Source organism: Phasianus colchicus, chromosome 35 (genome assembly GCF_987193195.1).
Source record: "Phasianus colchicus chromosome 35, bPhaCol1.hap1.1, whole genome shotgun sequence".
NCBI lineage: Eukaryota > Metazoa > Chordata > Aves > Galliformes > Phasianidae > Phasianus > Phasianus colchicus.
This window is the reverse complement of record NC_143470.1, coordinates 2,284,393-2,309,247: the sequence shown is the minus strand read 5'-3', so window position 1 is coordinate 2,309,247 and position 24,855 is coordinate 2,284,393. Positions and strand designations below refer to the sequence as shown.

Below are 24,855 nucleotides of genomic sequence, written 5' to 3'. Positions count from 1 at the left end.
CCGCGCTGCTGCGTGGTTGCTAAGGGGCGGGGCTTGGTTTAGCGGGTTGTTAAGGGGCGTGGCTTGTTACCCGAAGATGATTGGTTCTATGGGATTAGGGGCGGGGCTTGTTGCTATGGGCGGTTGCTAAGGGTCGGGCCCGGGCCTGGGCCTGGGCCTGGCGACGACGGCGACAACGGTACCGGCACCGGGACCAGGCCCAGGCCCGGTTGCGGAGCCATGGAGTTTCCATTCGACGTCACAGCTGTGTTAGGAGAGCGTTTCACCGTGGTGGATCAACACCTTCAGCCCACCGGGCGCCGAGGGGGCAACAACCGGTACCGGGGAGTGAGGCCTACCCGGAGGCTTGAAGCCTGAGGAGGGGGGGGGAGGGGCGCAAGCTCGGAAATAAACGGGGGGACGCGGGGCATGCTGGGACATGGCGTTGCCCCGGTGCATGATGGGAAGGATGGGAGGCTGTCGTGGGGCATTGTGGGAAGGGAATCTATGGGGTGCCCCAGAGGATGATGGGAAGGGAAAGGGAATCTATGGGGTGCCCCAAAGGATGATGGGAAGGGAATCTATGGGGTGCCCCAAAGGATGATGGGAAGGGAATCTATGGGGTGCCCCAGAGGATGATGGGAAGGGGAAGGGGATCTATGGGGTGCCCCAGAGGATGATGGGAAGGGAAGGGGATCTATGGGGTGCCCCAGAGGATGATGGGAAGGGGAAGGGAATCTATGGGGTGCCCTATAGGATGATGGGGGGGAGAGAATCTATGGGGTGCCCTATAGGGTGATGGAAAGGGAATCTATGGGGTAGCCTATAGGGTGATGGGGGGGAAAGGGAATCTATGGGGTGCCCTATAGGGTGATGGGGGGGGAGGGAATCTATGGGGTGCCCTATAGGGTGATGGGAAGATGTGGGGCAAATCTATGGGGTGCCCCATAGGGCAGCACTGGAGCAGCTGCGGACGCTGATCGATGAATTGGGGCGAGCATCAGCCAAGGTGGGGGAAATTGGGGGAAATTGGGACAAAATTGGGGAAAAAATGGGAAAATGCGGGGGGAAATGGGGTGAAATTGGGATAAAAGTGGGGAAAATTGGGAGAAAATGGGGGAAAAATGGGAAAATGGGGGGGAACACAGTGAAATTGGGGGAAATGGGGGAAAAATGGGAAGATGTGGGGGGAAATGGGGTGAAATTGGGGGAAATGTGGTAAGAATTGGGCAAATTTGAGGGGAGATGGGATAAAATGGGGGAAAATGGGGTGAATTTGGGGAAGAAGGGGGAATAATTGGGTGTGGATGGGGGAAAAATGAGCAAAAATGGGGGGAAATGGGGTGGAATTGGGGGAAATGTGGTAAGAATTGGGAAAATGTGGGGGAAAATGGGGTGAAATTGGGGAAAATTGGGAAAAATTGGAATAATATTTTGGAAAATGGGGAAAAATAGGGAAATATTGGGGCAAAATTGGGGAAAATTGGGGTAATATTGGGGAAAATGGGGGAATATTGGGGCAAAATGGGGAAAATTTGGGTAATATTTGGAAAAATGGGGTAATATGGGGGGAATTGGGGAAATAATGGGGAAAATAAGGAAATATTGGGGAAAATTGGGGGAAACTGGAATAGTATTTCAGAAAATGAGGGAAAATAGGAAATTTTGGGGCAAAATTGGGGTAATATTGGGGAAAATTGGGGGAATAATGGGGAAGATGGGGAAATATTGGGGTAATATTGGGGGAAAATGGGGTAATGATGGGGAAAATAGGGAAATATTGGGGCAAAATTGGGCAAAATTGGGGGAAATTTGAATAATATTTCAGAAAATGGGGGAAAATGGGGAAATATTTGGGCAAAATTGGGGAAAATTGAGATAATATTAAGGGAATTTTGGGAATAATGGGGAAAATAGGGAAATATTGGGGCAAAATTTGGGAAAACTGGGGTAAATTGGGATAATATTGGGGGAATAATGGGGAAAATAGGGAAATATTGGGGCAAAATTGGGGTAATATTGAGGAAAATGGGGGAATAATGGGGGAAAATGGGGGAATATTGGGGAAAAATCGGGGGAATTGGGGGAATAATGGGGAAAATAGGGTAATACTGGGACAAAATTGGGGAAAATTGGAATAATATTTGGGAAAATGGGGGAAAATGGGAAAATATTGGGGCAAAGTTGGGGAAAACTGGGTTAAATTGGGATAATATTGGGGGAATAATGGGGAAAATAGGGAAATATTGGGGCAAAATTGGGGTAATATTTGGGAAAATGAGGAAATAAGGGGGAAAATGGGGAAATAATGGGGAAAAATGGGGAAATAATGGGGGAAAATGGGAGAATATTGGGGGAGAATTGGGGGAATAATGGGGAAAATAGGGTAATATTGGGACAAAATTGGGGAAAATTGGGGAAAATTGGAATAATATTTGGGAAAATGGGGGAATAATGGGAAAAATAGGGAAAAACTGGGAAAAATTGGGGTGATATTTGGGAAAATGGGGCAAAATAAGGAAATATTGGGGCAAAGCTGGGGAAAATTGGGATAATCTTAGAAGAACGGGACGAAATGGAGAGAAGGGGATAAAATTGGGGCGAAACGAGGCAAAATGGGGCAAATATGGACTAAATTGGGGGTAATTGGGGTAAATTGAGAAGGGAATTAGGCAGATTTGGGGTGAAATAGGGCAGATTTGGGGTGAAATTTGGGATTTTTAGGCTCAGGGGCTGCCCACCCCCGTGACCAGCGCAGCACGGATGGAAGCCAACCAGCACGTCCTATACATCATGAGGGACCCCCCAGGACCCCCCCGGACCACCAGAGACCCCAAAAGTGTCGTTATAGGGTTTCTAAAGGTGGGCTATAAGAAGCTGTTCCTATTGGTGAGTATTTTTTTTTTGGGGGGGGGGGGGGGGGGGCAGTTTGGAGGGGGTGGGTGGGATCTAAGGGGGTTAAATTGGGGCTTGGGGGGGGGTTATTGGGGTCTGGGGGGTCTCAATGGGGTCTGAGGTGTCACAGGGGGGTCTGGAGGGGTTTATTGGGGTCTGGGGGGGTCTCAATGGGGTCTGGGGAGGTTTATTGGGGTATGGGGGGGTCCTGTGGGGTCTGGGGGGGGTCTCAATGGGGTCTGAGGTGTCACAGGGGGGTCTGGGGGGTTTATTGGGGTCTGGGGGGTCTCATTGGGTTCTGAGGTGTCATTAGGGGAGTCTGGGGGGGTTATTGGGGTCTGGGGGGTTTATTGGGGTCTGGGGGGGGTCTCAATGGGGTCTGAAGTGTCACAGGGGGATCCTATGGGTCTCATTGGGGTCTGGGGGGGTCTCATTGGGGTCTGGGGAGGTTTATTGGGGTATGGGGGGGGTTATTGGGGTCTGAGGGCGTCTCAGTGTGGTCTGAGGTGTCACAGGGGGATTTGGGGGGCTCTCATTGGGGTCTGGGCTCTCATTGGGGTCTGTGGGGGTCCTGTGGGGTCTTGGGGGTTTCCACTGGGGTCTGGGGGGGTCCCATGGGGTTTGGGGGGGTCCCATTAGGGTCTGGGCTCTCATTGGGGTCTGGGGGGGTCCTGTGGGGTTTGACGATGTCCCTATGGAATCTGGGGCTCCCTTTGGGGTCTGGGGGGGTCCCATGGGGTTCGAGGGGGTCCCATTGGGATCTGGGTTCCCTTTGGGGTCTGGGGGGTCCTGTGGGGTCTTGGGGGTTTCCACTGGGGTCTGGGGGGGGTCCCATGGGGTTCAAGGGGCTCCCATTGGGATCTGGGTTCCCTTTGGGGTCTGGGGGGGTCCCATGGGGTTTGGGGGGGTCCCATTAGGGTCTGGGCTCTCACTGGGGTCCTGTGGGATCTGGGGGGATCCTTTGGGGTTTGTGGGGTTCCCATGAGGTTCAATCGGGTCCCATTGGGATCTGGACTCTCATTGGGGTCTGGGGGGGCCCCATGGGGTTTGGGGGGGTTCCATTAGGGTCTGGGCTCTCATTGGGGTCTGGGGGGGTCCCATGGGGTTTGAGGGGCTCCCATTGGGATCTGGGCTCCCATTGGGGTGTGGGGGGGTCCCATGGGCGTGTGTCATGTTTTGAGGGGTGGGAGGGGGGGTCTCATCGGATGCCCCCCCCCCCCCTTTTTTAGGATCGCAGCGGTGCCCACGTGGAGGCGGAGCCGCTTTGCCTGCTGGATTTTTACATCCACGAATCCCTGCAGCGCTGCGGCCACGGCCTGGAGCTGTTCCAGCACATGCTGCAGGTTGGGGGGGGGGGCGTGGGGGGGGGAATAAATACCTGGGGGGGGGAATCCACCCCCAGAATCCTCAATGATACCCCCAGACCCCCTTCTGATCATGCAGACCCCACTGTGACCCCCCCGACCCTAATGATCCTCACAGACCCCACTCTGACCTCCCCCCCAGATCCCTTAATAACCCCCCCAGACCCCCTGTGACCCCCCCCCAGATTCCAATAAGACCCCCCCCAGCCCCCACTTTGACCCCCCCAGACCCCTCAATAACCCCCCAACCCCCATTTTAACCCCCAAACCCCCCTTAATAGCCCCCCCAGTCCCACTCTGACCCCCCCAGACCCCAAAAAGACCCCCCAACCCCCCCTTTGACCCCCCCAGACCCCTCAATAACCCCCCCAACCCCCACTATGACCCCCCCAGACCCCTTAATAGCCCTCCAGCCCCCACTCTGACCCCCTCAGATCCCTCAATAACCCCCCCTACCCCCATTTGAACCCCCCAGCCCCCACTGTGAGCCCCCAACCCCCATTTGAACCCCCCCAGACCCCTCAATAACCCCCCCAACCACCACTGTGACTCCCCCAGCCCCCATTTGACCCCCCAGCCCCCACTGTGACCCCCCCCCAGACCCCTCAATAACCCCCCCAACCCCCACTTTGACCCCCCCAGACCCCTTAATAACCCCCCAACCCCCACTCTGACCCCCTCCCAGACCCCTCAATAACCCCCCAACCCCCACTCTCACCCCCCCCAGCCCCCACTGGGACCCCACAGACCCCCATTTAGACCCAATTTTTTGTCCCCCCCCCCCAAAAAAAAAACCCAGAGTGAGCGCATGGACCCCCGGCGTTTGGCCGTGGATCGCCCCTCCCAGAAGCTGCTCTCCTTCCTCCAGAAGCATTACGGCCTCAGAGACCCCATCCCACAGGTGGGGGGGGGCAAATAGCTTCGAATTTACCCCGGGGGGGGGGGCAAATAGCTTTGAATTTACCCCCTTAGGTTTGGGATTGCTTTCGGTTCTGTGGGGCTTTGAGCAGAACTGTATGGGGGGAGGGGGGGGGGGGGAATAGCTTCTAATTTACCCCGGGGGGGGGCAAATAGCTTCTAATTTACCCCGGGGGGGGGGCAAATAGCTTTGAATTTACCTCTTTGGGTTGGGTTTGGGGGGGAAGGGTGGGGGGGGAGCAGAGAGAACTGATTGCTTTCAGTTCTGTGGGGCTTTGGGTGATGGGGGGGGGGGGGAATTTTGCCCCATGGGGGGGGGTAAATCACACTGAAATCCCCCCCCCTCTCCAACCCCCCCTTAAAGGTAAACAACTTCGTCATTTTCGACGGCTTTTTCTCCAACCGCCCAGGTAAGTGGGGCAGAAAACTCCTCTATAGGGCGACGCGGGGGTCTGGAGGGTGCCCCCCCCCCTCATTAACCCTCCTTACTATTTATATCTCCCCCCTCCAGCCCCCCCAAATCGCCGCCCCCCCCAGCGACGCCCGGAAGAGGAAATCAAACCCTATTCCTCTTCCGACCGCGACTGTAAGTGAATGAATGAACGAACGAACGAATGAATGAACGCGCGGGAGAACCGTGGGAAACTTACCGCGTAACCACGCCCACTTCCGCTCTCCGCCGACCAATCGAATTCGCAGTTTTGCGGGAGGAGGAGGAGCCACCGTGGCCATTCAACTTAACGCCGGGCCGCCCCAGCGGTTCCCCATTAAGAGGAACTTTACGCCCTTTTCTCCGTCGCGGCCCTACAGACGACCCTATAAATGCTGACCCCAATCAAACCAGACCCGATATGGGGCAACAACGACGTGCCAGGTGAGTCCCCAAATCCCCCCCCAAAACCCCCATTTTAACCTTTTGGGGTTTTTTTTCGACCCCCATTTGCTGCTTGCTTTTGGCAGTTCGCTCGGCCGCATCGGACGCTGAAATCGTTGGGGTCAATGGGGCTTCGCTGCCCCATAGCGTGGATGGGGGGCACCCATGGGTGCTCATTGCTGCCCCATAGGGTCCCTATCCCCACCCAAAAGCTCCCATGGGTGCCCATTGCTGCCCCATAGGGTCCCTATCCCCACCCCACAGCCCCCATTGGTGCCCATCCCAGCCCCATAGCACCCATGGGTGCCCCTCCCTGCCCCATAGGGTCCCTATCCCCACCCTACAGCTCCCATGGGTGCCCTTTTCTACCCAATAGAGTCCATATCCCAGCCCTACAGCCCCCATTGGTGCCCATCCCAGCCCCACAGCAGCCATGGGTGCTCAGTGCTGCCCCATAGGGTCCCTATCCCAGCCCCACAGCACCCATGGGTGCCCATTGCTGCCCCATAGGGTCCCTATCCCCACCCTACAGCACCCATGGGTGCCCATCCCCACCCCACAGCACCCATGGCTGCTCCTCCCTGCCCCATAGGTTCCCAATCCCCACCCTATAGCAGCCATTGGTGCCCATTGCTGCCCCCTAGGTTCCCTCTCCTCCCCTCCCCCCCAATCCCCGTGGGTGCCCATCCCAGCCCCACAGCACCTATGGGTGCCTCTCTCTGCCCCATGTCCCACTGAGGGTCTTTCCCCTCCCTCCTTCCCCCCCAACCCCCCCAATTTTGGGGTCGTTTCAATAAATCTGAGAACCCTTTGCTTTCTGTCTGTGTCTCAATGAATATTGGAGGGAACGGTGACGTCATCGCCGGGCTGTGACGTCATCACTGGGGGGCGTGACATCACTTCCCCGCCCCCAATCCTCCCGCTCTTCAAGCCACGCCCCCTGCGGTCCCCACCCCCCTGAAGGCGTTGCCCCTTTAAGACGTTACCCCCCCCTTTAAGGCGTTGCCTCTCTAAGCCACGCCCACTCCGCGCGGTCACCTTCCCAAACGCCGCAACGCCTCAACGCGCATGCGTCGCTCACTGCGGCCGGAAGTGCCCTTACCCGCAACCGGAAGTAACTTCACCATTTTCCGGAAGTTCCCTTATCAATAACCGGAAGTAGCTCGATGCCCGGCCGGAATTGCCCTTAGAAGCGACCGGAAGTAGCCTCACTCAAAACCGGAAACGACGCAACGCGCAGGCGCAGTGCGGTGCCGGTTCCTGTGAGGAGAAGGGAAAAAAGGGCCGCGCTCAGCCCCGGGGCGGCGTCGCGATGCTCCGGCACCGAAACGCCGCCGCAGCCCGTCTGAGGTCGGCATGGACCGGGCTGGGGGCGGCGTGGAGCGGCTCGGGGCCTCAAAGCCGCCGCTACCGGGCGAGACCGCAGGTGAGGAGAAATGGGCGTGGTTATGCTAATGAGACGGGCGTGGTTTGGAGGGAAGGGGCGGGGCTTGTGGGATCTGTGGGGCTGAGATGGGGCGGCTCTTATGGGGCAGAATGGGGGGCTGTGGGGCGCTCCTATAATATATAGGGTAGTTCGAGCCCCATATAGGGCAGCCCCACATCCTATAGAGCAGTTCCAGCCCCTTATGGGGCAGCCCCACATCCTATAGGGCAGATCCAGGCCCACATAGGGCAGCCCCACATCCCATAGGGCAGTTCCAGCCCCTTATGGGGCAGCCCCATATCTTATAGGGCAGTTCCACACCTCTATGGGGCAGCCCCACATCTCGACCCCACCCATCCTATGGGGCAGCCCCCCCAACCCCCCCCCCAACTCTCCCCCCCATAGGTCAGCCCCATATCTCAGCCCCCCCCCACCCTATGGGGCAGCCCCATATAGGGCAGCGTCACATCCTATAGGGCAGCCCCCGCACTCTCTATAGGGCAGCCCCATATCTCAACACCCCCATCCTACAGGCCAGCCCCCCTACTCTCTATAGGGCAGCCCCACATCTCAGCCCCCCCCCCCCACCCTATAGGGCAGCCCCCCCCCCCTTATAGGGCAGCCCCACACCTCCCCCCCCCTTTATATCTCACCCCCCCATTTCCCCCCCCCCCTTTATTCCAGGACCTCCCCCCATGCCGAAGCTCCATCTCAGCCCTTCCCCCCCCCTCCTCCGGGTTCTCCCCCGCGTTCCCCCCCCCCGCCCCCCCCCTATTTCCACCCCATATCTTCCCCCCTCTCCTTTCCCACCTCCCCCCCCCCATATTTTACCCCCCCCCGAGGGGAAAATCACCACCGTGGACGGACGAAATGAAGACGACATCGACGTCCGTGACCCCCCCACCCCCCCATTTCTCCCCCCTCCTTTTTCTTCTTTTCTTCTCCTCCTCCGGACCCCCACCCCGTTATTTGCTGCCCCCCCCCCCCCTCCATCACCGTCACCTCCCGGCCCCCCCCCACCCCGCATGGAGGAGCATCTGGCTGTGATGCACGAGAAACTGCGGCACGAGGTTGGTTTTGGGGGGGGGGGGGGGAGTCTGGGGGGGTTTTGGGGTGGTTATGGGGTGGTTATGGAGGGGCTGGGGGGGATTTGGGGGCATTTGGGGTGGTTATGGGGGGGCTGGGGGGATCTGGGGGGGATATGGGGTGGTTATGGGGGGGTTTGGGGGCATTTGGGGGCATATGGGGGGGATATGGGGTGGTTATGGGGGGGCTGGGGTGGGATTGGGGGAGTCTGGGGGTTTTTGGGGTGGTTATGGGGGGTTTTGGGATGGTTATGGGGGGGCTGGGGGAAAATGGGGGGGATATGGGGTGGTTTGGGGGAATATGGGGGGGATATGGGGTGGTTATGGGGGGGCTGGGGGGATCTGGGGGGGATATGGGGTGGTTATGGGGGGGCTGGGGGGCATATGGGGGGGATATGGGGTGGTTATGGGGGGGCTGGAGTGGGTTTGGGGGGATTTGGGGTAGTAATGGGGAGGCTGGGGGGATCTGGGGGGGGATATGGGGGGACTGGGGTGGGATTGGGGGGGGATATGGGGTGGTTATGGGGGATTTGGGGGGGTTTGGGGGCATATGGGGGGGATATGGGGTGGTTATGGGGGGGCTGGGGTGGGATTGGGGGAGTCTGGGGGTTTTTGGGGTGGTTATGGGGGGTTTTGGGATGGTTATGGGGGGGCTGGGGGAAAATGGGGGGGATATGGGGTGGTTTGGGGGAATATGGGGGGGATATGGGGTGGTTATGGGGGGGCTGGGGTGGGATTGGGGGGGTTTGGGGTAGTTATGGGGGGGCTGGGGGGATATGGGGGGGATATGGGGTGGTTATGGGGGATTTGGGGGGGATTTGGGAGGGTTTGGGGGGATATGGGGGAGATATGGGGTGGTTATGGGGGGCTGGGGTGGGATTGGGGGCTTTTTGGGGTGGTTATGGGGAGTCTGAGGGGGATTTGGGGGGATATGGGGTGGTTATGGGGGGGCTGGGGTGGATTTGGGGGGTTTTTGGGGTGGTTATGAGGGATTTGGGGAGGATTTGGGGGGGATATGGGGTGGTTATGGGGGACTTTGGGGAGGGGACACAATGTGGATGCTACGGAGATCCTATAGGCACGCCATGAGGACACAATGGGAACATGATGGGGACCCTATGGGGGACATTATGGGGACGCTATGGGGGACCTTATAGGCACACAATGGGGACATTATAAGGACCCTATAGGCATCCTATGGGGACTTTATGGGGATCCTGTAGGCACTCTATGGTGTCACAATGGCGACATTATAGGGATACAATAGGGACCATATAGGCACGCTATGGGGATCCTATGGGGACACATTGGGGACGCACTGGGGGCCCTATGGGGACGTTATAGGGTCGTTATAGGGTCGCAATGCCCTGACCCCGTTCTGCCCCCCCCCAGCTCCCCAATTTCCTGCTGAAGGTCCCCGACTACGGGCTGTATTCCCACGACGTGGAGTTCATCAACCACCACCTCCGGCTGCACACGCGGTGAGCGCCCCACACATCTGTAGGGCCGCCCTATAGGGCCGTGGGGTGGACCCATAGGGAGTAGGGCAGACCTGTAGGGCTGGAAGTGACCCATAGGGGTGTGGGGTGGACCTATAGGGCTGGGGGGTCACCTTACAGGGAGTAGGGCTGCCCTATAGGGTTGGAAGTGACCCATAGGGGTGTGGGGTGGACCTATAAGGGTGTGGGGCTGCCCTATAGGGGTGTGGGGCTGACCCATAGGGCTGGAAGCAGCACATAGGGATGTGGGGTGGACCTATAGGGGAATATGGGGTGACATGGGCTGTTCCTATAGGAGCTGTTTGGGGTGCCATGGGGTGACACTGTGTGTCCCTATAGGGTCCAGGTGCCCTATGGGGTGCTGTGTGTCCTTATAGGGTCCAGGTGCTCTATGGGGCGCTCTGCCGTCCCTATGGGGTCCAGTTGCCTTATGGGGTGCTGTGTTGTCCTTATGGGGTCAAGGTGCCCTATGGGGTGCTGTGCCATCCCTATAGGGTCCAGGTGCCCTATGAGGTGCTGTGTGTCCCTATAGGGTCTGCATGCAGTACCGTGTATTCCCATTGGGTGGCGCTGTGTCCCATTGTGGCTGCGTGCAGTACTACGTATTGCCACTAGAGGGCGCTGTGTCCCATTGGGATCACCTGCAGGACCACGTACTGCCACTAGGAGGCGCTGTCCCTATAGGGTCCATGCGCTCTATGGGGCGCCGTGCCGTCCCTATAGGGTCGAGCTGCCCTATAGGCTGCTGTGTGTCCCTATAAGGTCCATGCGCTCTATGGGGCGCCGCGCCGTCCCTATAGGGTCGAGCTGCCCTATAGGCTGCTGTGTGTCCCTATTGGGGTACTGTGCAGTACCGTGTATTGCCATTAGGTGGCGCTGTGTCCCATTGTGGCTGCGTGCAGTACCAAGTACTGCCACTAGTTGGCGCTGTGTCTCATAGGGACCCCCTGCAGTACCACGTACTGCCACTAGGAGGCGCTGTCCCTATAGGGTCCATGCGCTCTATGGGGCGCCGCGCCGTCCCTGTAGGGTCGAGCTGCCCTATAGGGCGCTGTGTGTCCCTATAGGGGCCGCGTGCTTTACCAGCTGGCCGTGTCGCTGTGCCGGGCCGCGGTTTGGGGTTATTTTGCCGGGGTCCGTTTGGAGGTGCTGGCGCTGACGAGGCACCCGGAGCTGGGCTGCATCCGCGCCCGCTGGCGTCTGGTCGGGGTTCCCTTCCACCTCTGCCTGCTCCGCTTCTACCGCCGTGACAAACGGGACCTGCTCAGGTCAGCCGACGGCTCGTCACCTTTGTCACCTCCCTGTCACCTCTGCGTCCCCGTCGGCACCACTGAGCCGGGGTTGTCACCGTCCCTGTTGCCCCCGTTTGTCACCGTTGTGCCCACTGTCACCTCTGTGTCCCCACTGTCAACGTGACCCCATTGTCACCACGTCCCCACTGTGTCCCCATTGTCACCTCTGTGTCCCCATTTGTCACCATTGTCACCTCTGTGTCCCTACTGTCACCTCTGTGTCCCCATTGTCGCCTCTGTGTCCCCATTTGTCACCATTGTCACCTCTGTGTCCCCATTTGTCACCACTGTCCCCACTGTCACCTCTGTGTCCCCATTGTCAATGTGACCCCATTGTCACCACATCCCCACTGTCCCCATTGTCACTTCTGTGTCCCCATTTGTCCCCATTGTGTCCCCATTTGTTGCCTGTGTCCCCATTTGTCCCCATTGTCACCTCTGTGTCCCCATGTCGCCTCTGTGTCCCCATTTGTCACCACTGTCCCCACTGTCACCTCTGTGTCCCCACTGTCCCCACTGTCACCTCTGTGTCCCCATTTGTCGCCTCTGTGTCCCCATTTGCCCCCATTGTCACCTCTGTGTCCCCATTTGTCACCACTGTCCCCACTGTCACCTCTGTGTCCCCATTGTCAACGTGACCCCATTTGTCACCACATCCCTACTGTCCCCACTGTCACCTGTGTCCCCATTTGTCACCACTGTCACCTCTGTGTTCTCATTTGTCACCTCTGTGTCCACACTGTCAACGCGACCCTATTGTCACCACATCCCCACTGTCCCCATTTGTCACCACTGTCCCCACTGTCACCTCTGTGTCACCATTTGTCCCCATTGTTACCTCTGTGTCCCCATTTGTCACCATTGTCGCTTCTGTGTCCCCATTTGTCACCACTGTCCCCATTTGTCACCTCTGTGTCCCCATTTGTCACCATTGTCACCTCTGTGTCCCTACTGTCACCTCTGTGTCCCCATTTGTCACCTCTGTGTCCCCATTTGTCACCACTGTCCCCACTGTCACCTCTGTGTCCCCATTTGTCACCATTGTCACCTCTGTGTCCCCATTTGTTGCCTCTGTGTCCCCATTTGTCACCACTGTCACCTCTCTGTCCCCATTGTTGCCTCTGTGTCCCCATTTGTCACCACTGTCCCCACTGTCACCTCTGTGTCCCACTGTCAACGTGACCCCATTGTCACCACATCCCCACTGTCCCCATTTGTCCCCATTGCCCCCACTGTCACCTCTGTGTCCCCATTTGTTGCCTATGTGTCATCTCCGTGTCCCCATTGTCCCCATTTGTCCCTACTGTCACCTCTGTGTCCCCACTGGCAATGTGATCCCATTGCCCCCACCCACACCCCCACTGCCCCCAAAGTCCCCATTGCCCCCCCCCATCCCCAATGTCCCCAATGTCCCCACTGCCCCCAAAGCCCCCACTGCCCCCAAAGTCCCCATTGCCCCCCCCATCCCCAATGTCCCTAAAGTCCCCATTACCCCCGAAGTCCTCATTGCCCCCCCCATCCCCAATGTCCCTAAAGTCCCCATTACCCCCGAAGTCTTCATTGCCCCCTCCATCCCCAATGTCCCCAGTCCCCCCCCGCACCCCCATTGCCCCAAAGTCCCCACTGCCCCCAATCCCCAATGTCCCCAATGTCCCCCCGTTGTCCCCAGATCCTACGACGCCTTCTCCACCTTCACCCTGAACGCAGAGGGGCTCATCTGCCTCCACCGTGTGGACAAGGTAAGGGTGGGGACATTATGGGGGGGGGGGGGGGGGAAGATGGGGGACAGGGGACAGGAGACCCCCCCCCCCACATCCCTGACACCCCCTTTTCCCCCCCCCACAGCTCACCCCGGCCCCCACAGCCCTCCCAGAGGCCAAGAAGCTGCTGGTGGCTGCACTGCTGCTGACGGAGACGTTGGGGACGACGCTGCACCCCATGGGACCCCCGGGGGCCACCTGAGAACCCCCCCCTCCCTCTTTATCCCCCCCCACCCCAAATCCTTCCCCCCCACCCTCTAAAATACCCCGTAAATGAATGTACAGAATAAAGGGAAAGTGACAAAACCGCTCTCCATCCGTTCACTGTATTGGGGACGTCCCACAGCCCCGCTGTGTCCCCCCCTCCTCGATGTCGTCGTCCACCCCCCCCATGTCATTTTATGCCCCCCCCCCGACCCTTTAAACCCCCTCCTTTGGGTTCAGCCCAACTCCTGGCGGCTCTTCCCCACTTTTTTGGGCATTTTTCGACCTCCGCCGTCCTCCAGTTCCTTCGCCTGGTAGTAATGGGGGGCCACCTCCAGCAGCCACGCGCTGTCGATCTCCAGCACCTGTGGGCACCCCAGTGTCACCCATCCCGATGTCACCCATCATCCCCCACCCCATTGTTCCCCATCCCATCCCATCCCATTGTTCCCCATCCTATCGTCCCCATCCCATTATCTCCCATCCCATTGTCCCCATCCCAATGTCCCCATCCCAATGTCACCCATCGTCCCCCACCCCATTGTTCCCCATCCCATTGACCCTATCGTCCCCATCCCGTTACCCCCCATCCCATTATCTCCCATCCCATCATCCCCATCCCATCATCTCCCACCCCACTGTCCCCCATCCCATCATCCCCACCCCATTATCTCCCATCCCCGTCCCCATCAACCCCATCCCACTATCTCCCACCCCACTATCCCCCATCCCACTGTCCCCATCCCATTCTCACCCATCCCACTCTCCCCATCCCATCATCCCCATCCCATTATCTCCCACCCCAATGTCCCCATCCCATTTTCTTCCATCCCACTGTCCCCATCCCATCATCTCCCATCCCAATGTCCCCCATCCCAATGTCACTCACCCCATTGACCCTATTGTCCCCATCCCATTATCTCCCACCCCACTGTCCCCATCCCACTCTCTCCATCCCATCATCCCCATCATCCCCATCCCATTATCTCCCATCCCACTCTCCCCATCCCAATGTCCCCATCCCACTATCTCCCACCCCACTATCCCCCATCCCACTGTCCCCATCCCATTCTCACCCATCCCACTCTCCCCATCCCATCAACCCCATCCCACCACCTCCCACCCCAACGCCCCCCACCCCGTTACCTCCCACCCCCCCCTCCCCAAAACCCCCCCAGCCCCCCACCTGCCGCATGAACTCCTTGGTGGTGAAGACCAGCTCGTGGTAGAGCACCCAGCGGGGCTGCTCCTCAAACAGGGAACTGTTGGGGTGGATGAAAACCGTCTGCTGGTGCTTCACCGTCCTGTAGCCCCCGCGGGTCAGCCGTGCCGTGTGGTAGAAGAAACCAGCAGTGATGGCCTGGGGGGGGCGTTGGGGGGCGGTGTTAGAGAATATGGGGGGGGGAGAGGGGGGAGAATGGGGTGCTGAGGGGTGTGGGAGGGAGAAATGGGGTTTGGGGGGGATAATGGGATGCTGAAGGGTTGTGGGAGGGGGAAATGGGGTTTGGGGGGGATAATGGGGGGCTGAAGGGGTGTGGGAGGGGGAAATGGGGTTTGGGGGGGATAATGGGGGGCTGAAGGGCTGTGGGAAGGGGAAATGGGGTTTGGGGGGGATAATGGGGGGCTGAAGGGGTGTGGGAGGGGGAAATGGGGTTTGGGGGGGATAATGGGGGGGCTGAAGGGGGGAATAATGGGGGGCTGAAGGCGTGTGGGAGGGGGAAATGGGGTTTGGGGGGGGATAATGGGGGGGTGAAGGGGGGAATAATGGGGGGCTGAAGGCGTGTGGGAGGGGGAAATGGGGTTTGGGGGGATAATGGGGGGGTGAAGGGGTGTGGGAAGGGGAAATGGGGCTTGGGGGGGGATAATGGGGGGCTGAAGGGGTGTGGGAGGGGGAAATGGGGTTTGGGGGGATAATGGGGGGGTGAAGGGGGGGATAATGGGGGGCTGAAGGGGTGTGGGAGGGGGAAATGGGGTTTGGGGGGGAATAATGGGGGGCTGAAGGGGTGTGGGAGGGGGAAATGGGGTTTGGGGGGATAATGGGGGGGTGAAGGGGGGAGATAATGGGATGCTGAAGGGTTGTGGGAGGGGGAAATGGGGTTTGGGGGGGATAATGGGGGGGTGAAGGGGGAATAATGGGGGGCTGAAGGGGTGTGGGAGGGGGAAATGGGGTTTGGGGGGGATAATGGGGGGGTGAAGGGGTGTGGGAGGGGGAAATGGGGTTTGGGGGGGATAATGGGGGGCTGAAGGGGTGTGGGAGGGGGAAATGGGGTTTGGGGGGGAATAATGGGGGGCTGAAGGGGTGTGGGAGGGGGAAATGGGGTTTGGGGGGATAATGGGGGGGTGAAGGGGGGGATAATGGGGTGCTGAAGGGGTGTGGGAGGGGGAAATGGGGTTTGGGGGGGATAATGGGGTGCTGAAGGGGTGTGGGAGGGGGAAATGGGGTTTGGGGGGGATAATGGGGGGGTGAAGGGGGAATAATGGGGGGCTGAAGGGGTGTGGGAGGGGGAAATGGGGTTTGGGGGGGATAATGGGGGGCTGAAGGGGTGTGGGAGGGGGAAATGGGGTTTGGGGGGGATAATGGGGGGCTGAAGGGGGGGATAATGGGGGGCTGAAGGGGTGTGGGAGGGGGAAATGGGGTTTGGGGGGGATAATGGGGGGGTGAAGGGGTGTGGGAGGGGGAAATGGGGTTTGGGGGATAATGGGGGGCTGAAGGGGGGATAATGGGGGGCTGAAGGGGTGTGGGAAGGGGAAATGGGGTTTGGGGGGGAATAATGGGGGGCTGAAGGGGTGTGGGAGGGGGAAATGGGGCTTGGGGGGGGATAATGGGGGCCTGAAGGGGTGTGGGAGGGGGAAATGGGGTTTGGGGGGATAATGGGGGGGTGAAGGGGGGGATAATGGGGGGCTGAAGGGGTGTGGGAGGGGGAAATGGGGTTTGGGGGGGATAATGGGGGGCTGAAGGGGTGTGGGAGGGGGAAATGGGGTTTGGGGGGGATAATGGAGGGGTGAAGGGGGGGATAATGGGGGGCTGAAGGGGTGTGGGAGGGGGAAATGGGGTTTGGGGGGGGATAATGGGGGGCTGAAGGGGTGTGGGAAGGGGAAATGGGGTTTGGGGGGGATAATGGGGGGCTGAAGGGGTGTGGGAAGGGGAAATGGGGTTTGGGGGGATAATGGGGTGCTGAAGGGGTGTGGGAGGGGGAAATGGGGTTTGGGGGGATAATGGGGGGCTGAAGGGGTGTGGGAGGGGGAAATGGGGTTTGGGGGGGAATAATGGGGGGCTGAAGGGGTGTGGGAGGGGGAAATGGGGTTTGGGGGGATAATGGGGGGGTGAAGGGGGGAGATAATGGGATGCTGAAGGGTTGTGGGAGGGGGAAATGGGGTTTGGGGGGGATAATGGGGGGGTGAAGGGGGAATAATGGGGGGCTGAAGGGGTGTGGGAGGGGGAAATGGGGTTTGGGGGGGATAATGGGGGGGTGAAGGGGTGTGGGAGGGGGAAATGGGGTTTGGGGGGGATAATGGGGGGCTGAAGGGGTGTGGGAGGGGGAAATGGGGTTTGGGGGGGAATAATGGGGGGCTGAAGGGGTGTGGGAGGGGGAAATGGGGTTTGGGGGGATAATGGGGGGGTGAAGGGGGGGATAATGGGGGGCTGAAGGGGTGTGGGAGGGGGAAATGGGGTTTGGGGGGGATAATGGGGTGCTGAAGGGGTGTGGGAGGGGGAAATGGGGTTTGGGGGGGATAATGGGGGGGTGAAGGGGGAATAATGGGGGGCTGAAGGGGTGTGGGAGGGGGAAATGGGGTTTGGGGGGGATAATGGGGGGCTGAAGGGGTGTGGGAGGGGGAAATGGGGTTTGGGGGGGATAATGGGGGGCTGAAGGGGGGGATAATGGGGGGCTGAAGGGGTGTGGGAGGGGGAAATGGGGTTTGGGGGGGATAATGGGGGGGTGAAGGGGTGTGGGAGGGGGAAATGGGGTTTGGGGGATAATGGGGGGCTGAAGGGGGGATAATGGGGGGCTGAAGGGGTGTGGGAAGGGGAAATGGGGTTTGGGGGGGAATAATGGGGGGCTGAAGGGGTGTGGGAGGGGGAAATGGGGTTTGGGGGGGATAATGGGGGGGTGAAGGGGTGTGGGAGGGGGAAATGGGGCTTGGGGGGGGATAATGGGGGCCTGAAGGGGTGTGGGAGGGGGAAATGGGGTTTGGGGGGATAATGGGGGGGTGAAGGGGGGGATAATGGGGGGCTGAAGGGGTGTGGGAGGGGGAAATGGGGTTTGGGGGGGATAATGGGGGGCTGAAGGGGTGTGGGAGGGGGAAATGGGGTTTGGGGGGGATAATGGAGGGGTGAAGGGGGGGATAATGGGGGGCTGAAGGGGTGTGGGAGGGGGAAATGGGGTTTGGGGGGGGATAATGGGGGGCTGAAGGGGTGTGGGAAGGGGAAATGGGGTTTGGGGGGGATAATGGGGGGCTGAAGGGGTGTGGGAAGGGGAAATGGGGTTTGGGGGGATAATGGGGTGCTGAAGGGGTGTGGGAGGGGGAAATGGGGTTTGGGGGGATAATGGGGGGGTGAAGGGGGGGATAATGGGGGGCTGAAGGGGTGTGGGAGGGGGAAATGGGGTTTGGGGGGGAATAATGGGGGGCTGAAGGGGTGTGGGAGGGGGAAATGGGGTTTGGGGGGATAATGGGGGGGTGAAGGGGGGAGATAATGGGATGCTGAAGGGTTGTGGGAGGGGGAAATGGGGTTTGGGGGGGATAATGGGGGGGTGAAGGGGGAATAATGGGGGGCTGAAGGGGTGTGGGAGGGGGAAATGGGGTTTGGGGGGGATAATGGGGGGCTGAAGGGGTGTGGGAGGGGGAAATGGGGTTTGGGGGGGAATAATGGGGGGCTGAAGGGGTGTGGGAGGGGGAAATGGGGTTTGGGGGGATAATGGGGGGGTGAAGGGGGGGATAATGGGGGGCTGAAGGGGTGTGGGAGGGGGAAATGGGGTTTGGGGGGGATAATGGGGTGCTGAAGGGGTGTGGGAGGGGGAAATGGGGTTTGGGGGGGATAATGGGGGGGTGAAGGGGGAATAATGGGGGGCTGAAGGGGTGTGGGAGGGGGAAATGGGGTTTGGGGGGGATAATGGGGGGCTGAAGGGGTGTGGGAGGGGGAAATGGGGTTTGGGGGGGATAATGGGGGGCTGAAGGGGGGGATAATGGGGGGCTGAAGGGGTGTGGGAGGGGGAAATGGGGTTTGGGGGGGATAATGGGGGGGTGAAGGGGTGTGGGAGGGGGAAATGGGGTTTGGGGGATAATGGGGGGCTGAAGGGGGGATAATGGGGGGCTGAAGGGGTGTGGGAAGGGGAAATGGGGTTTGGGGGGAATAATGGGGGGCTGAAGGGGGAATAATGGGGGGCTGAATGGGTGTGGGAGGTGGAAATGGGGTTTGGGGGGGAATAATGGGGGGCTGAAGGGGTGTGGGAGGGGGAAATGGGGTTTGGGGGGGATAATGGGGGGCTGAAGGGGTGTGGGAGGGGGAAATGGGGTTTGGGGGGGAATAATGGGGGGCTGAAGGGGTGTGGGAGGGGGAAATGGGGTTTGGGGGGATAATGGGGGGGTGAAGGGGGGAGATAATGGGATGCTGAAGGGTTGTGGGAGGGGGAAATGGGGTTTGGGGGGGATAATGGGGGGGTGAAGGGGTGTGGGAGGGGGAAATGGGGTTTGGGGGGGATAATGGGGGGCTGAAGGGGTGTGGGAGGGGGAAATGGGGTTTGGGGGGGAATAATGGGGGGCTGAAGGGGTGTGGGAGGGGGAAATGGGGTTTGGGGGGATAATGGGGGGGTGAAGGGGGGGATAATGGGGGGCTGAAGGGGTGTGGGAGGGGGAAATGGGGTTTGGGGGGGATAATGGGGTGCTGAAGGGGTGTGGGAGGGGGAAATGGGGTTTGGGGGGGATAATGGGGGGGTGAAGGGGGAATAATGGGGGGCTGAAGGGGTGTGGGAGGGGGAAATGGGGTTTGGGGGGGATAATGGGGGGCTGAAGGGGTGTGGGAGGGGGAAATGGGGTTTGGGGGGGATAATGGGGGGCTGAAGGGGGGGATAATGGGGGGCTGAAGGGGTGTGGGAGGGGGAAATGGGGTTTGGGGGGGATAATGGGGGGGTGAAGGGGTGTGGGAGGGGGAAATGGGGTTTGGGGGATAATGGGGGGCTGAAGGGGGGGATAATGGGGGGCTGAAGGCGTGTGGGAGGGGGAAATGGGGCTTGGGGGGGGATAATGGGGGGCTGAAGGGGTGTGGGAGGGGGAAATGGGGTTTGGGGGGGATAATGGGGGGCTGAAGGGGTGTGGGAGGGGGAAATGGGGTTTGGGGGGATAATGGGGGGGTGAAGGGGGGGATAATGGGGGGCTGAAGGCGTGTGGGAGGGGGAAATGGGGCTTGGGGGGGGATAATGGGGGGCTGAAGGGGTGTGGGAGGGGGAAATGGGGTTTGGGGGGATAATGGGGGGGTGAAGGGGGGGATAATGGGGGGCTGAAGGGGTGTGGGAGGGGGAAATGGGGTTTGGGGGGGATAATGGGGGGCTGAAGGGGTGTGGGAGGGGGAAATGGGGTTTGGGGGGGATAATGGGGGGCTGAAGGGGTGTGGGAGGGGGAAATGGGGTTTGGGGGGGATAATGGGGGGCTGAAGGGGTGTGGGAGGGGGAAATGGGGTTTGGGGGGGATAATGGGGGGCTGAAGGGGGGAGATTATGGGATGCTGAAGGGTTGTGGGATGGGGAAATGGGGCTTGGGGGGCAATGATTGGGTTTGGGAGGCAACGATGTGTTTTATGGGGAAAATGATGGGGTTTTTGGGGGTCCCGTTGGGGGGTCACCTTCCGGACGGGGCCGAAGTCCCCCCCGCAGGAGGAAGGCGAGATCTCGATGCGCTCCATCAGCCCCTCCAGCTGCTCCCTCACGTCCCGCGCCCGGCGCATGGAGCGCGACTGCACGAAGTGCTCGTAGCACCACTGCACGGAGTGACCGCTGCTGGCCCACTGCGGGGGGGCACGGGGGGGATATGGGGGGATATGGGGACGTGGGGGGGATATGGGGGGTGTGGGGGGTGTGGGGACGTGGGGGGGATATGGGGGGTGTGGGGACGTGGGGGGGATATGGGGGTGTGGGGGGTTTGGGGGGTGTGGAGTGATGGGGGAAGGTAGGGGGGGTTTGGGGGGTGTGGGGACATGGGGGAGATATGGGGGATGTGGGGGATGTGGGGATGTGGAGGGATATGGGGGATGTGGGGGGTGTGGGGACATGGGGGGGATATGGGGGTGTGGGGGGTGTGGGGATGTGGGGGGGATATGGGGGATGTGGGGGGTGTGGGGATGTGGAGGGATATGGGGGATGTGGGGGGTGTGGGGACATGGGGGGGATATGGGGGGTGTGGGCGGTTTGGGGGGTGTGGAGTGATGGGGGAAGGTAGGGGGGGTTTGGGGGGTGTGGGGACATGGGGGAGATATGGGGGATGTGGGGGATGTGGGGATGTGGAGGGATATGGGGGATGTGGGGGGTGTGGGGATGTGGAGGGATATGGGGGATGTGGGGGGTGTGGGGACATGGGGGGGATATGGGGGGTTTGGGGGATGTGGGGACATGGGGGGGATATGGGGGTGTGGGGGGTGTGGGGACGTGGGGGGGATATGGGGGATGTGGGGGGGATATGGGGGGTGTGGGGGATGTGGAGGGATATGGGGGATGTGGGGGGGATATGGGGGGTGTGGGGGGTGTGGGGACGTGGGGGAGATATGGGGGGTGTGGGGGGTGTGGGGACATGGGGGGGATATGGGGTATGTGAGCGGTATGGGGGATGTGAAGGGATGTGGGGGGTGTGGGGCCATGGGGGACATAGGAGGGGTGTGGGGACATGGGGGGATATGGGGACATGGGGGAGATATGGGGGATGTGGGTGGTATGGGGGATGTGGGGGCATGGGGGGGATGTGGGGGGTGTGGGGGCATGGGAGGGATATGGGGGATGTGGGGAGAATGTGGGGTGTGGGGGATGTGGGGCCATGGGGGGGATATGGGGGATGTGGGGGGGATATGGGGACGTGGGGGGGATGTGGGATATGGGGGGGAGATGGGGGATGTGGGGAGGGTATGGGGACATGGGGGGTGTTGGGAATGTGGGGGATGTGGGGAATATGGGGGACATGGTGGACATGGGGGACAGAGGGGGTGTGGGGACAGGAGGGGGACATGAGGACATGGGGACACACAGACAAAAGTGCCGGTCAGTGCTGCGGTGGGACAACCCCACAGGGCCCAATGTCCCCCACAACGTCCCCCCAGCCCCCCACCCACTTCATTTCCCCACCGTCCCTCTCTCTGCCCCCCCCCCATGTCCCCCCCGACTCCACTGCCCCTCCCATTCTCACTCCATCCCCACTCTGCCCCCCCCAGACGCCCCCACATCCCCTCTCCATCCCCAGACCCCCCCATATCCCCCCCCTCCACCCCATCTACATCCTCCATTATCCCCACTCTCCAACCCCCAACCCCCCCATACCCCCCCTTTATCCCCATTCTCCCCCCCCCAGCCCCCCATCACCCGCTTCCCACCCCCCATCCTTTCTATCCCCCCCTTGCCACCCCCCCATGCCCCCATCCCCCCATTATCCCCCCATTCCTCCCTCCCCATCCCCCCAACCCCCCATATCCCCATTCTCTCCCCCCCCCCAGCCCCCCATCACCCCCTTCCCACCCCCCATCCCCCCATTAACTCCCATTCCTCCCAACCCCCCCCCAAATACCCCTACACTGAGCAGCACCAGGAGCTCCCCCCCCCCCCCAAATATCCCCATATAGAGCAGCATCACCTGGTCCAACCCCCCCCCCCAAATACCCCCATACTGAGCAGCACCAGGAGCTCCCATCTGCCCCCCCCCCACCTGGTTGTAGACGTTGAGCAGCACCAGGTGACCCCCCCCCCAAATACCCCCACATTGAGCAGCACCAGGTGTCCCGCCCCCCCCCCAAATACCCCCACATTGAGCAGCACCAGGAGCTCCCACCCCCCCCAAATATCCCCATATAGAGCAGCATCACCTGGTCCAACCCCCCCCCCCAAATACCCCCACACTGAGCAGCACCAGGAGCTCCCACCCCCCCCAAATGTCCCCATATAGAGCAGCATCACCTGATCCAACCCCCCCCCCCCCCAAGTACCCCCACACTGAGCAGCACCAGGAGCTCCCACCCCCCCCAAATGTCCCCATATAGAGCAGCACCACCTGGTCCAACCCCCCCCCCCCAAATACCCCCACACTGAGCAGCACCAGAAGCTCCCATCTGCCCCCCCCCACCTGGTTGTAGACGTTGAGCAGCACCAGGTGGCCCCCCCCCCCCCAAATATCCCCACATTGAGCAGCACCAGGAGCTCCCACCCCCCCCAAATGTCCCCATATAGAGCAGCATCACCTGGTCCAACCCCCCCCCCCCAAATACCCCCACACTGAGCAGCACCAGGAGCTCCCCCCCCCCAAATACCCCCACACTGAGCAGCACCAGGAGCTCCCATCTGCCCCCCCCCCACCTGGTTGTAGACGTTGAGCAGCACCAGGTGACCCCCCCCCAAATACCCCCACACTGAGCAGCACCAGGAGCTCCCCCCCCCCCCAAATATCCCCATATAGAGCAGCATCACCTGGTCCAACCCCCCCCCCAAATACCCCCACACTGAGCAGCACCAGGAGCTCCCACCCCCCAAATAGCCCCACACTGAGCAGCACCAGCTCCCATCTGCCCCCCCCCCCCCCCACCTGGTTGTAGACGTTGAGCAGCACCAGGTGGTCCCCCCCCGGGATGTAGAAGCCCAGGCGGGCGCTGTCTGCGTGCAGCACCCGATCTTTGGGCCGGTAAAACACGGCGTTGTTCACTGACAGCATGGCGGCCACCGTCAGCACCTCCTCTGTGCAGCCGTACCTGGGGGGGGGGGGTTGGTGATGTGAGGGGGGGGGACACAAAGGGGACACCCATAGGGGACAATGGGGACGCCCAGAGGAGACACAAAGTGGACACCCATAGGGGACACCCAGAGGGGACAATGGGGACACCCATAGGAGACACCCATAGGGATGGGGACACCAATAGGGGACAATGGGGACACCCAAGGGGACACAAAGGGGACACCCATAGGGGACACCCATAGGGGACACCCATAGGGATGAGGATACTCATAGGGGACAATGGGGACGCCCAGAGGAGACACCCAGAGGGATGGGGACCCCCATAGGGGACAATGGGGACACCCAGAGGGGACACAAAGGGGACACCCACAGGGGACAATGGTGACAACCACAGGGGACACAAAGGGGACACAGACGGGACACCCATAGGGGACACCCACAGGGGACAATGGGGACACCCATAGGGATGGGGACACCAATAGGGGACAATTGGGACACCCAAGGGGACACAAAGGGGACACCCATAGGGGACACCCATAGGGGACAATGGGGACACCCAGAGGGGACAGTAGGGATACCCAGAGGGGACACGCATAGGGGACACCCATAGGGGACACCCATAGGGATGGGGGCACTCATAAGGATGGGGACACCAATAGGGGACAATGGGGACACCCAAAGGGACACAAAGGGGACACCCATAGGGGACAATGGGGACACCCAGAGGGGACAATGGGGACACCCATAGGGGACACAAAGGGGACACAGATGGGACACCCATAGGGGACACCCATAGGGATGAGGATACTCATAGGGAACAATGGGGACACCCATAGGGGACACCCACAGGGGACAATGGGGACACCCATAGGGATGGGGACACCAATAGGGGACAATGGGGACACCCATAGGGGACACAAAGGGGACACAAAGGGGACACCCATAGGGGACAATGGGGACATCCATAGGGGGCACCCGTAGGGATGGGGGCACCCGTAAGGATGGGGACACCCATAGGGATGGGGACACCCATAGGGAACAATGGGGACACCCAAGGGGACACCCATAGGGATAGGGACACCCATAAGGATGGGAACACCCATAGGGGACAATGGGGACACCCAGAGGGGACACAAAGGGGACACCCATAGGGGACACCCATAGGGATTGGGGCACCCACAGGGGACACCCATAGTGGACACCCATAGGTGACACCATAGGAATTGGGACACCTATAGGGGACACCCATAGGGGACACCCATAGGGACTGGGGCACCCATAGGGGACAATGGGGACACCCATAGGGACTGGGGCACCCATAGGTGACACCCATAGGTGACAGTGGTGACGCACTGCTCGGACGCGAGGATCATTTTGGCCAACATGGGTTCCACCGGCAGCTCCGCCATGCGCCGGCCCAGCTGGGGACCAGTATGAACCAGTATGAACCAGTATCAACCAGTACCAACCAGTATCAACCAGTATCATCCAGTATGAACCACTATCAACCAGCCCAGTGCTCCCAGTCCCATCCCAGTGCCCCCAGTAACAGCCCAGTGCCATCCCAGTCCCATCCCAGTGCTCCCAGTGCCATCCCAGCACTCCCATTTCCACCCCAGTCCCATCCCAGTCCCTCCCAGTTTCATCC

The 24,855-nt window shown here is 60.5% G+C and overlaps 3 protein-coding genes across 3 annotated transcripts in view; 2 read left to right on the top strand and 1 right to left on the bottom strand.

Moving 5' to 3' along the window:
- The first annotated feature begins 114 nt into the window (after window positions 1-114).
- On the top strand, window positions 115-6,837 carry ATAT1 (alpha tubulin acetyltransferase 1). The gene is made up of 9 exons (XM_090129175.1): window positions 115-317; window positions 931-988; window positions 2,704-2,868; window positions 4,104-4,217; window positions 5,038-5,139; window positions 5,521-5,566; window positions 5,668-5,742; window positions 5,856-6,030; window positions 6,117-6,837. Exons 1-9 carry the CDS (start codon window positions 220-222, stop codon window positions 6,139-6,141), a joined length of 858 nt encoding a protein of 285 aa, XP_089985301.1. The 5' UTR covers window positions 115-219; the 3' UTR covers window positions 6,142-6,837.
- Window positions 6,838-8,441: 1,604 nt separating this feature from the next.
- C35H6orf136 (chromosome 35 C6orf136 homolog) lies at window positions 8,442-13,408 on the top strand. The gene is made up of 5 exons (XM_090129202.1): window positions 8,442-8,526; window positions 9,934-10,022; window positions 11,108-11,308; window positions 13,002-13,071; window positions 13,178-13,408. The coding sequence occupies exons 1-5, from the start codon at window positions 8,482-8,484 to the stop codon at window positions 13,292-13,294; spliced, it is 522 nt and encodes a 173-aa protein (XP_089985328.1). The 5' UTR covers window positions 8,442-8,481; the 3' UTR covers window positions 13,295-13,408.
- A 75-nt stretch (window positions 13,409-13,483) lies between these two features.
- Window positions 13,484-24,855, bottom strand: part of DHX16 (DEAH-box helicase 16) — a 32,565-nt gene continuing 21,193 nt past the window's right edge. The window contains exons 16-20 of the mRNA XM_090129073.1: window positions 24,561-24,628; window positions 23,061-23,223; window positions 20,131-20,292; window positions 14,483-14,656; window positions 13,484-13,661 (exon numbers count right to left, since the gene is read on the bottom strand). Of these exons, the coding sequence (XP_089985199.1) occupies window positions 13,533-13,661; window positions 14,483-14,656; window positions 20,131-20,292; window positions 23,061-23,223; window positions 24,561-24,628 (696 nt within the window). The 3' untranslated portion in view covers window positions 13,484-13,532. The remainder of the gene's footprint in view (window positions 13,662-14,482; window positions 14,657-20,130; window positions 20,293-23,060; window positions 23,224-24,560; window positions 24,629-24,855) is intronic.

Coding starts and splice junctions, on each gene's coding strand:
- C35H6orf136 (XM_090129202.1), top strand. CDS start 8,482: ATGGAGGAGCATCTGGCTGTGATGCACGAGAAACTGCGGCACGAG. Junction 8,527..9,933: donor ACGAGAAACTGCGGCACGAG/GTTGGTTTTGGG, acceptor GCCCCCCCCCAG/CTCCCCAATTTCCTGCTGAA. Junction 13,072..13,177: donor GCCTCCACCGTGTGGACAAG/GTAAGGGTGGGG, acceptor CCCCCCCCACAG/CTCACCCCGGCCCCCACAGC.
- ATAT1 (XM_090129175.1), top strand. CDS start 220: ATGGAGTTTCCATTCGACGTCACAGCTGTGTTAGGAGAGCGTTTCACC. Junction 989..2,703: donor TGGGGCGAGCATCAGCCAAG/GTGGGGGAAATT, acceptor TGGGATTTTTAG/GCTCAGGGGCTGCCCACCCC. Junction 5,567..5,667: donor CTTTTTCTCCAACCGCCCAG/GTAAGTGGGGCA, acceptor TCCCCCCTCCAG/CCCCCCCAAATCGCCGCCCC.